This window comes from Stegodyphus dumicola, chromosome 4 (genome assembly GCF_044657685.1).
Source record: "Stegodyphus dumicola isolate Sdum_Otavi_A_Nest chromosome 4, ASM4465768v1".
NCBI lineage: Eukaryota > Metazoa > Arthropoda > Arachnida > Araneae > Eresidae > Stegodyphus > Stegodyphus dumicola.
In genome coordinates, this window is record NC_140771.1 from 248,885,471 (window position 1) to 248,897,573 (window position 12,103).

The 12,103-nt window shown below is 32.6% G+C and overlaps 1 protein-coding gene across 1 annotated transcript in view; it reads left to right on the forward strand.

Moving 5' to 3' along the window:
* mTor (serine/threonine-protein kinase Tor) overlaps window positions 1-12,103 on the forward strand; it is a 157,276-nt gene that overhangs the window by 92,471 nt on the left and 52,702 nt on the right. Inside the window, exons 35-38 of the mRNA XM_085816207.1 lie at window positions 6,577-6,654; window positions 6,998-7,105; window positions 7,363-7,488; window positions 9,050-9,181. Coding sequence (XP_085672333.1) covers window positions 6,577-6,654; window positions 6,998-7,105; window positions 7,363-7,488; window positions 9,050-9,181 — 444 coding nt within the window. The remainder of the gene's footprint in view (window positions 1-6,576; window positions 6,655-6,997; window positions 7,106-7,362; window positions 7,489-9,049; window positions 9,182-12,103) is intronic.

The following is a 12,103-nucleotide window of genomic DNA, read 5'->3' on the forward strand; positions in this document are numbered from 1 at the left end:
AATTGCAAGATTTTAGATGTCTTACCAGGACAATACCATTTGTTTAAGTCAAGTTTGTTACTTTTGGGTGAAGACAAGAGTACAGTTGATGAGTTAACAGCACAGCTTTGCTCTCATGAAAGAGAATTTAAAAGTCATGAGAAAGGCAATACAAATGAACAAGTGGCATTAGTAATGTCAAAATCTGAAAAACAAAAGCAATATAAAAAAGACAAATTCAGAAGAAAACCAAGAAAAGAAGATATTTGCAATTATTGCAAAAAGAAAGGACACTGGGTAAAAGATTGTAAACAGTGGATTGCTGATGGAAGACCACCCAAGAATAGGTTAATGAAGACCAATGAAGGAAATACAGGCAGTGTAATACTGATGTCCATTGACGAAGAGGCTAAGACTGATCGAGCATCTTTTTGGATTGATAGTGGAGCTACAAGACATATCATGAATTGTTTCACATACTTTATTGACTTTATGAAGTTTGATAGTCCCTGTAGCATCAAGGCTGCTGGGAAAGAAACTTTAGTTGCTCTTGGTAAAGGTACAGTATGTGTCAAAACAATCCAAAGAATTTACCTTAAAGATGTTTGGTATGTCCCTGAGATAAACAGAAATTTATTTTCTTTACTTGCTGTTCAAGATAGAAATCCGAATAGTAAATTTATTTCAACAGTTACAGAATGCTGGTTAAAGGTTAATGGTCAAGTAGTGCTTTTTGGAACTCGCAAAGTATATGGTACGTTATACAAGGCAGCTATCGAACCTATTATGCCTGATAAAATTATAGAAGTTCATGCTGCTGAAGCAGACAATTCCTTGTTAGAATCAGAGATATCATCAAAGATGGGGACATCAAGATAAACGTCACATTAAGAACATGCTTGAGAAAGAATTAGGAATTAAAATCCCATTTGAAAGAAAATTGTGTGAACCATGCATTTTTGGCAAAGCACACCGTCTACCATTTGGCATAAGAAAGCCAGCCAGCAAGCCTGGTGAATTAATTTCAGCTGATGTCTGTGGACCTTTTGATGAATCTTTCCAGAAGAAAAGATACTTAGTTGTGTTTAAAGATAGCTACACAAAGTTTCGTTATGGGTATTTTATCAAGGAAAAATCTGCTGTTGTAAATATGTTACAGCACATGCTTGCACACGCTAAAATTTTAGGACATTCAGTCAAAGAATTTCTCAGCGATAATGGAGGCGAGTTTGACAATGACAAAGTGCGTGCTATTTTGCATTCTCAAAGACTCTCAGCACCTTATTCTCCTGAACAAAATGGCTCTAGTGAAAGAGACATATGTACAATAACCGAAGTGGCAAGAACATTTAAGTACTCAAATTCTGAAGCTCATTTTCCTGCAGCAATATGGGCTGAACTAGTCAACACTGCTATATATGTACTAAACAGAACTGGCAAATCATCAGTAGAAGGCATGAGTCCTTATGAGCTATGGTTTAAAAAGAAACCTCGAATTAAGCATCTTTGTATAGTAGGATCTGTGTGTTATGCCCATATTCCTAAACAAAGAAGAAGGAAAATGGATAATAAGGCTACAAAAGCTTATTTAATTGGTTAATGATGGAGACGAAAGATACCGACTATGGATCAAAGAAACCAATAGTGTGATCTGTTCACGTGATATTATATTTAACGAAAAGCTCACAAATTGTGAAGAAAGGGTGCAGTTACCTATTCAAGATCAAGATAGCCTAATTTCTGGCTCTGAACATCAACAAAATTCAGAAAAAGATAAGTCAGAAAAGTTTCTTTGTGAAGAAGATAATTCAGAAAAAGAATACAACAAAGAAATATCTGGAAATATATCAGAAGAACATTTTGAAAGACAAGAATGTGAAGATATTAATTTGCAAAATAATGCACAGTCAAGATACCTAAGAGATAGAGCTGACTTGAGAAAGCCAAAGCGTTTTGAAGATTATATAATGATAAGTGAAGCTTTTATTATTGATTCTGAAGGGCCCGAATCTTATGAACAAGCGATCAACTGTAAGCAAAGTGTTAATTGGACAGAAGCTATGGATTCAGAGATGAAATCATTGATAGAGAATGAAACATGGAGTTTAGAAAAATTACCAAAAGATGCTAAAGCTCTACCATGCAAGTGGGTTTATAAGATCAAAAGGAATCCTGATGGATCTATTGATAAATTCAAGGCTAGACTTGTTGCCAAAGGATGTACTCAACGTTTTGGAGTTGATTATGATCAAACATTTAGTCCAGTAACAAAGTTAGGAATTATTCGTTCAGTTTTGAGCATCGCAGCCAATGAGAAAATGCATCTTTCTCAGTTTGATGTCGGTTCAGCATTCTTATGTGGAAAACTTGAAGAATCTATATACATGCAGCAACCAGAAGGATATAGTGACGGTTCGAAGAAAGTCTGTAAGTTGAAACGCAGTTTGTATGGACTTAAACAACCATCACGCTGCTGGAATAAGTATTTTGGAGATTTTGTGTCACAGCTAGGCTTCAAGACAAGTGAAGCTGATCCATGCTTATATATAAGAAACAATAACGGCAAGAAGCTAATCGTATGTTTATATATGTAGATGATGGTTTAGTAGCATCAACAGATCTACAAGAATCTGAAAAATTTCTCAGAGAATTGAATTCGAGATTCAGAATCACAACTAAACCAGCAGTATACTTTCTTGGACTTGAAATTAAACATCTTGAAGATGGAAGTATTAAAATTAGTGAGCAAGCTTATGCAAGAAAAATTCTTCAAAAATTTGGGATGGAAGATTGCAAGCCAGTGTCAACTCCTATCCTGAAGGAAGGTCTAACTGAAAAGAAAAAGGAAGATAAATCAAACAGAGAAATTTTTCCTTATAGAGAAGCTGTAGGAGCTTTAATGTATCTTATGTTAGGCACAAGACCAGATTTAGCTTACTGTGTTGGCATTCTATCACGTTACCTAGAAAATCCTTCGAAAGATGATTGGACAAAAGTGAAACGTGTATTGAGATACATAGCAGGTTCTCTAACTAAAGGTGTTACATACAAGAATAAATACAAATTAAGAATTCTAGAATGCTATAGTGATGCAGATTTTGGAAGCTGTCAAGAAACAGGAAAATCAACGAGTGGAGTAGTGATATTATATAGTGGTGGAGCTATATCATGGATTAGCCAAAGGCAAACAGTTGTTGCAACTTCGACGACTGAAGCAGAAGTAATTGCAGCTAGTGAATGTTCTAGAGAAGTAATTTGGTTAAAGCGAGTATTTAGTGATGTAACCAAGTTACGTGAAACTCCAGTAATTCAAGTAGACAGCACCGCTGCAGTGAGCCTGTCACAAAACCCGGAGTTTCATCGACGCACAAAACACATTGATATCAAGCACTTTTTCATACGAGAGAAAGTTCTAGAAAAGGAAATCTTTGTGCAGCAGGTACCTACAGAGGCGCAAGTTGCTGACATAATGACTAAACCTTTATTTAAATTGAGACTGTTAATTCTTTGTGATAAGATGGGACTTAAGATGTGACTTTTTCTTTAATTTATTATTATTATTATTTTTTACAAGGGGAAGTATTAAAGTATGTTAATAAAAATAATAATAATATAATATATAGTTTAGATAAGTTCTGGCAACAGTGAGTGTTGTCGTTATCAGGAGATCGTGCTTCGCGATACTGTCGTTCAAAAAATAGCTATAGTTTGTAATTCCAATAGAAACCATCGTATTTTTGCTCTGCTATTTGTCTTCTCTCTATTTTAGAAATACCTTTTTAGGTTATGTATTTTTTAAGAAATACTTTTTTAATTATGTGGGTGGCAAAGTGCATAGTGTCAGCCTTGCCGCCCCTCCCCCAATCACTCAAGGGCCGAAAGTGTGATTCTGGGTAACATCAGTAAAAAATGTGCATTAATGCATTGTTATTGTCCACGATGGGACTCCCTTAGCCAGAATGGTATTTGATAGTGACACACAGAAATATCAGTTTATGTGGTGAAAAATTGCGTCTACTGCAGTCTTGCTTCCTTTTTTATTATATTCTTCATTCCTTGACTTTGTGTGTGTGGGGGGGAGGTATTATTTTATTTCTTTATTTATTTGGTTGGTTGCCCAGAATTATGGATATTAGATCATTCCAGGTGTTGGACATTTGGATTTCAGACTTTGTAATATATGTTAATTCCTTCTACATAGTATGCCATTATTTGTTTGAACATTAGCTATTACAAAAGGTTTAATTTGTTATACAAATATTTTATTAAATAAAAATAAAAATTGTAACTATAGGCCTCCTAGGATGTTATAAGGTATTTTCTCCCCCTTCCAGCATGCCTTCATAGTGTAACGGTTAGCACACTCGGCACATATCCGAGAGGTCCAGGTTCGAATCCTGCCAAGGGCATTGCTCATTTTTCATGGCTTCAAAATAACTTGATGTCTCTACAATGTAACCACTTTTTAATGTAACATGAAATGTTAAAACATTATCCATATATAAGTAATAACATGCAGGCTTCTCTTAAATTCAAATAAATAATTGCAGTTAATTATTGTGATGTGAAATCTGTGTGATGTCAAATCAGTAAGGTGCTAATTAAAGTTTACCAAGCTAGGTACCATTCTGTGGTTAACAATGTATATAATGTAGCCTTATTTATCAAATATCATTGGAAGGCATTCTGTTAATAGTACTCAAGAGGATTTTAATTGATTATTTGCAGAAGTCAGTGAAGTGTATAATAGTAAATCAGAAAAATGATCTCAGATTCAGAAGATTCAACTTTTGTATCACTTATGCATTATCCCATAAATACAAACTATCACCACAAATGAATATAGTGTTGATAAAAATGCCTGAAATTGATCTATAATATCTTCCTCCAAAGAAGAATCTAGATCATATATTTCAACATATTGTTGCGTTATTTTCTGATACCAGTTCGTACGGGGTTCGTATGGATTTGGAGTGAATTTTGACGACACTTGATGAAGTATCAAAACACACTTTATTTAGCCAATATTAATCAGGGCAGTTCGAAAATCGCATTTTACAGTCGTAGAAGAACTACTATAAACATGTTGACACAATCAGCGATACAGCCTTCACACTATCAGGCTATAACGGTTGAGACAGCTTCACTGCAAAGCACCAGAGTACAGCTCCCGATTCTGCTTGGTCGTTCTCGGCACTCCACGTACTCTCGAGGCTCTCCACGTTACAACTTGTGATACACTAAAAGACTCTCTCGATGCACTCGACGACAAACTCGGCGCTAGACTTCGAGACACTCGCTCAAGGACTGACTATCAGCTCGCTAGACGACGCACACTGGCACTGACCGCGGACCAGCAGGGTTTATATAGCTTTCGGCTTTTGTTCGAGAACATTCTGGGCTAAACCATTAAGAATTCGTTCCAGAAGGTTCTCCATCCGTCCATGCTATATCTTCAATTTTGTCACCAGCGCCTGGACATTTCGTAACAATTATTCCCTGCTCTGTGGCAGAGAAATTACCAGCTTGTACAAAGCTTTCTAATATGATTAGTCTATACCCTGATGTAGTTTTCCACTTACCAGTATGTCCATTTGCTATAAATGATTGAAAATGTTATCTGTATGATCAGATCACATAATATCTTTGATTTACAGTTGATGTGATAAGACTGATTTCAAAATATGACTCAAATGTAGTACATTATCTAAAACTATGAAGATTTCAGCAATGTAACTGTTGGGCAACATCCTCAAAACTTTATGAAACACAATGAATCCATTGATTGCTGACTTAAATTGCACCATTATCAAATTAGGATATGAGTTAATGAAATGTTCCCCATTTCTGAGTAGTTCAGATCCCTTAGTGTTAGCAATCATGTTCTTTCTGTAACTCTGAATGTCTGCTATCTTATATGCACATGGCTGTGCAATGCCTAGAATTGACATGTTCTTTAGGTAATTTTGTTAATGCTGTCTATGAAATGCGAAGAATATTCACCTCCTTTGAGATAAGAATGTCCTATTTTATATCCTTTGCAGTCTATCTGCAGTCACATTGTGATAAATCGTATACATTATAAGGTATTTTCCCCCTCTTTTCTACATGCCTTTGTGGTGTAACGGTAGCACACTAGGCGCGTAATTGAGAAGTCCAGGTTCGAATCCAGGTGAGGGTATTGCATATTTTTCATCTCTTCTGAATTTATTAAAAAAAAAAAAAAAATATTGACTTTTTAACATAACCCAAGTCTATCAAACTTAAAAGAAGAAGAAAACTGTGTTAACTATCAAATAATCCATCATTTGGCTGCAACTATTTCTATGGAGAAGACAGGCATCATAAATTTAAAATAAAATCGTATCTTAAATTTGGGTACTTCACATTATGTAACAAAGTGATCAATTTCAGGCATTTTATCAAACAAAAAACATTGATTGAATCAATTCTTTTTTTTTGGGGGGGGGCAATAAAAAATTAAATACATTCCTAATCCCTTTTTTGTCTAAAATTTGAAGTGTTTATAAAACAAAATTAAAATATACTGGTGTTTCTGCAAAGAGCATTTTTATAATGTGCATTTTTTTATTCTAGTTTATAGATAAAGCCCGGGACCTTCTTGACACCGAGTTGACAGCTCTTGCTGGTGAGAGTTACAGTCGTGCTTATGGCGTGAGTTTTTTTTTAATAATGTTTAAAACCATATGGTTGTACAAAATCTAATTAAAATTTGATGTATCAAAAAAAAATTATGCTTATTGTAAAAAAATCGTTAATTTTCTGTGAATATTTTTATTATTAATATAGTTTCCAAATTTCTGTGTATATGTGTTTTAATATAAATTTCTACCTGAAAACCAAATTCATGTGTTTAATAACTTTACAATGTGTCTCTCAAATAGCACTTCAGGTGTGAGATTTATTTTTTTTTTTTTTTTAACTTCTTTAGGAATTTTGTGCTTTTATTTTGCCTAATTTTTTGTGTTTTCCTCCATTTGTTATATTTTTATCTTAGGCAATGGTTCACGTTCAAATGATGTCTGAACTAGAGGAAGTAATTCAGTATAAGTTGATACCTGAACGACGAGATGCAATCAAACAGAAATGGTGGGATAGGCTTCAGGTATGTATCTGATAAGTGAACTGTAGGTTATTCGGTAAAATATTCTATGTTTATCATTGTTTCTCATTTCATTATTATTACCCTTTCCTTCTCTCGTATGTAATAGCTTTGTAATAAAAAATATTTTGCCTTTTATATATCTTTCCAGTCACACTTCCCTTTTCATGTTTCCCTAAATATTGTTAAAATTTTATCTTTGGCAGTTTGTTAGTTTTTGTAAGTTTTTAATTATTTTTTTTTTTTTTTTTTTTTAATAGGGATGTCAAAAAATTGTTGAAGATTGGCAGAAAATTATGCAAGTCCATTCTTTGGTTGTTAGTCCTCAAGAAGATATGAGATCATGGTTAAAATATGCAAGTCTCTGTAGACGAGCTGGGCGTCTGGTAGGGTTTTTTTTTTATATATTTTACGGGTTCATTAATAAAAACTCCTAATGCTTATCATTCTTGGTGTTGAAATTTAGAATTGGCATATAATTAATTAATTATCTCAAGTTCTTCTTTCTTAAAATGAAACTATCTTAAAACTTCCATAAAATAGTCTGACTTACTGGACTGGGAATGAAAAAATGACTGGGAAAAAATAACTTCTTCATTCAGTAGTTTTATTTTCGGTATCACTAACAGTATTATGAAAACTTAACAGGGGGAAAATCATAACAGATAGGGATTTTGGTGATCATTCTTTGTTCTATTTGATGGACTGCCAAAATATGTATTAAATATAGCAGCTTCAACCCCTTCTTGGTCGGCATCACGTCTCACACCTTCGCCGTTTTTGTGGCTGTAAGATCGGCATCGCATGCAATGCGACAAAGTGAAAAATTATGTCGTTGAAACTGAATTTATCGCTTTAAATTCCGCGAGTATTTTTTTACTTCTGAATATTGCAAAGAGATACCGCAACTAGTCCTAGTTTCTTCACAATTTTCGCACTGCCTTGAATATCTGTTATTGAATATCTGCATGATATCTGTTAGAATTTCACCTAAAAACACATTCAAGATATTTTTGATATTTATAGCCAACTTTTGTTTATAAAGTAAGCAAAAAAAAATTTTCTTGATTAACTAAATAATTTTGGTTTTGTAATAAATTTGGTTTTTATGCTCTGATGCCCAAGGCAGGTTGTAAAGCTGTAATGGTAAGGTTGGAAATCCATTTTCATGCAATTTTAATAATTATTTTTATGTAGATATTTACATTAAACACATCAAAACAGTATAGTATCACTTTTTTTTTTTTTTCCTTAAATTTAAAACTTGGGTACATTGCATTGAAAACTGGTGATCAGTAGTTTGTGACATACTTGACCACCTGTGGGTCCATCAAAAACTGCTTACTGTCAAAAATATTTTACATTTTCGAATTTAGGATAGGACATATATTAATTTTCAGCAATAAAGAAATACTTTTTTTTTGTTGTTGTTGTTGTCAGAAATTTGAAATAAAAAATCCAACCTAGAAGGGCTTAAATGTATGTAATAATGTAATTTATATGTAATAATGTAAAATATGTTGTAGCTTCAAATGTCATAAGCAACAGGGTGAGGTAGCTTATTTCAACTGAAAGAGGAAAATTGTTGCCAAAAATTACCAAAGCCGTCCTGATTTCATTATTGACATCTGAAAAGATATATGGGTTTCAGGTTTTGGCAGATTTGCAATCTTTTTCTGTATTATTTAAAAATTAGCATAAAAGTAAAATATCAAAAAGAATTTAACATGAAAATAATGTATCTTGTGCTGTCTCTAACTTTATTTATGACCATCTTTTCACGAAAAATGATTATTTAAATGAACATTATTTTTATTTTTGTAACCTGGTATGGATATTAACTGTACACAATAACAAGCAGTGAACAAAGAATAATTTAATAATTTTTCTATAAAATCTAGAAGAATTAATAATTTATATATTACCTTCATGTATATTTCCTTTTAGGCTCTTTCAAATCGAACACTAGTCATGCTGCTTGGAGTAGACCCTTCAACAAGACCTGACTTGCCTTTGCCTTGCACATATCCACAAGTTACATTTGCTTATATTAAGCATATGTGGAAGAGTAATCAAAAGGTATGTGTTAGTTGTAATCTGTTTTTCTACCTTGTAACGAATGAATATCGTCAGCAGCACCCTCTACCAATGATATGGGGAAAATAATTAGTTCTACACAAGCTGCAGACCTGAACTGTTATACTCTTTGAACACATTCCCTAAACTTTAATTCTTTTATGAAATTTCATGTTCTGTTTGTCCTTTTGTGTAATTAATGTTAAATGTTAGGTACTAGTAAAATATTATTTAACTCCTGAATTTAATGATTGATATAACTGTAATTTATAAATAATTTAGAGTATATATTCTAATTTAGAGTATATATTCTGTAATTTACAAATAATTTAGAGTATAGATTCTGTACAGTTTTCAGTTTTAGATGAAATGGGACATTTAATAAGTCATTTGACTCATTAAATGAGTCGATCTGAAAAAACGTCATTCTTGTTACAGAGTTTAATGCTGGCAATATATACAAATTAATGCTCTCCCATTTTGTTATTTTGTATTCTTTATTTTCTATAATAAATCAGTTATTTTCGTATATTTTAAAGAAAACAGTATGAAATAAATGAAAAAAAGATAAATTTTTATTAAGCTATATTGATTGTAACTACAGATGCAATTAAGAAATCTTTAAATATGATATGTGGTAGAAGAGAGCAAATGCATAATAAGTTATTTTTAGGGAATTTTGGAAATATGATTTATAATTTATATATATATATATATGCCTTAATTGTTCGAATTAGGCTAATCTGCCATTTACTGCTTCTTAATTTTTATTTTTAGCTTGAATAATTAGTTAATACTTGTACTATGTTTTAAATATACTTTAATTCAATTAGCTTATTGCTTACTATTAATATTGATTTTTACTTGTAAATAATGTAATGTTATATTTTTCTCTTATAACACATTTCATTGCTACTTATTTTGCTTATGTTAAAGTTTTCAAGGAACCACAGTATTTCAGCGGCTTTTTAGCATTCGTACTAGAATTTCTCTTTTAATTATATATATATATATATTTTAAAGAAAAGAATGTTATTCCTATTTGAATTTGTAATGCTAATAAAAATAAATTCTTCAATAAAAAGGGCATGCAGACCTGGCATTGCTCGAGGCAGAATTACATGGTTAATCAGCCCAGCCCCTAGAGCCGGTTCAAGGTGGCATAAGCCCCCCCCCCCAGTCAACCCAGGGGAACAATTTTTGTTTCACAGAGTCTGGGTTTGGAATCACAAGTCAGTGATGCAAGGCTACGCGTCCACCGAAAAAGTACAGTGTCAAAGTTTGACATCGATTGCCCCCCCCAGTGTTGACCAAGGGGAGTCAAACCCCCGAGGATAACCTTCGATATCAAACCATGTAATGTTCACAAACAAGGGGTGGACAAGACAATACCAGTATGGTCCTTGCCAAGCCTAAACCTACCTCCGAATAAACGATGGCTCTAGTCCTGTGAAGCCAGTCTATTTGCCCCAGAAATTGAGGCAGTCTAGATATTGCCCAGGCGAACCTGCTTACCAGCAGGACCATGAGGAGGCCTAGGTTGAATTAGGACAGAAGAGGCTATGGACAGGAGAGATGTGTCCCATAACTATACCCACTCTCAGAAGGTTCAGATCAAACCCCGGGTCTACTCCCATAAAATGGTTGGTTCTGGAAATCCAATCCTTTCCAACTTCAAGGGAGCACAACTATCCCCACCAGGTATTTGTCATCAGCTTATCATTTGCCAGTCTTATCATTTTGGATAATTTGAATTATCTGAAAAATTTGGCTCTGTAGAGTGTTAATAAGACAGAATAGTAGGGTCAGAGGATGAGAAATCTGCAAATGAGATCGCTGTTGCATGACAGAGATTTGTTTCTGCATGAAAAAAATCCAAACTTCATTGTTCAGAACCCTTTGCACTAAATGCAGCATTGTTCTAAGTAGTAGTATCAACTCTGTTCTATAACTTAAATCATAAAATTATTAAATTTCCTTCATGAGATATCTTTAACACTGCCTTTAAAGAGAGGTATGGTAATGCCTTCTAAAAATCAAATTCAGGTATTGTAAGTTTTTCGGTGAATTTTTTTAACAGAAGAGCACATACATCCACAACTTGAAAAATATTAAAAGAAAAATTTTTTAAATCAAAAACAACAAATTATGCTCTAATAATAATAATAATAATAATAATAAACTGCAGCTAAATTTTGGAATAAGTGATAGATGTAGAATGGGTAAAATAGATTAAATTGTTGTTATAGTTCAGTTAAGGCGTATGCTTGCAAATATGTGCAATATGCCCATTGTTTCTTTTATTGATTTACATGGCATTTTAACTTCAATTTATCTTAAAGTTTTTTAATAAACTATAGGTGTTTTTTTTTTTTTTTTTTTTTTTACAAGAACTGCTTTGTTACTGCATCTAAAAAGTTTCTTCCATGTTTCATTTCCTCTTTTTTTTTACTGTAAAGATTTGAGAATTAAGATACTACTCAACAATGTTTTTAAAATTATTTTTATGCAAATATGTTTGCAAATATTTTCAAATCTAACTCTAGTTTTTTTCGATGCCTATCCTCAATTTACTCTTGCATTTCATATCTATTTATCTATAAATGTATGTATACTTTAATTATTGTTATATTGCTGTATATGTTTTCATATTATTTGTGGTGCTATTTTCATTATGTATGTATATTTGTGCATGTCTGTATGTATGCTAAGACACATATATTTATATATAATTTATAATTAAAAAACATTTTATATACCATCTCCAAGGAACATAAACTCAATTACAACCATGAATTATTAAAAACAAAATGTAGTCAGTATTTTAATTAGTATTTTAAATTAGTTTTTTTTCTAGACCTCTACTGCTTTAAAAAATAAAAATCTGTAAAGAAGAATCCTTAATTACAAAAATACCAAAATCAA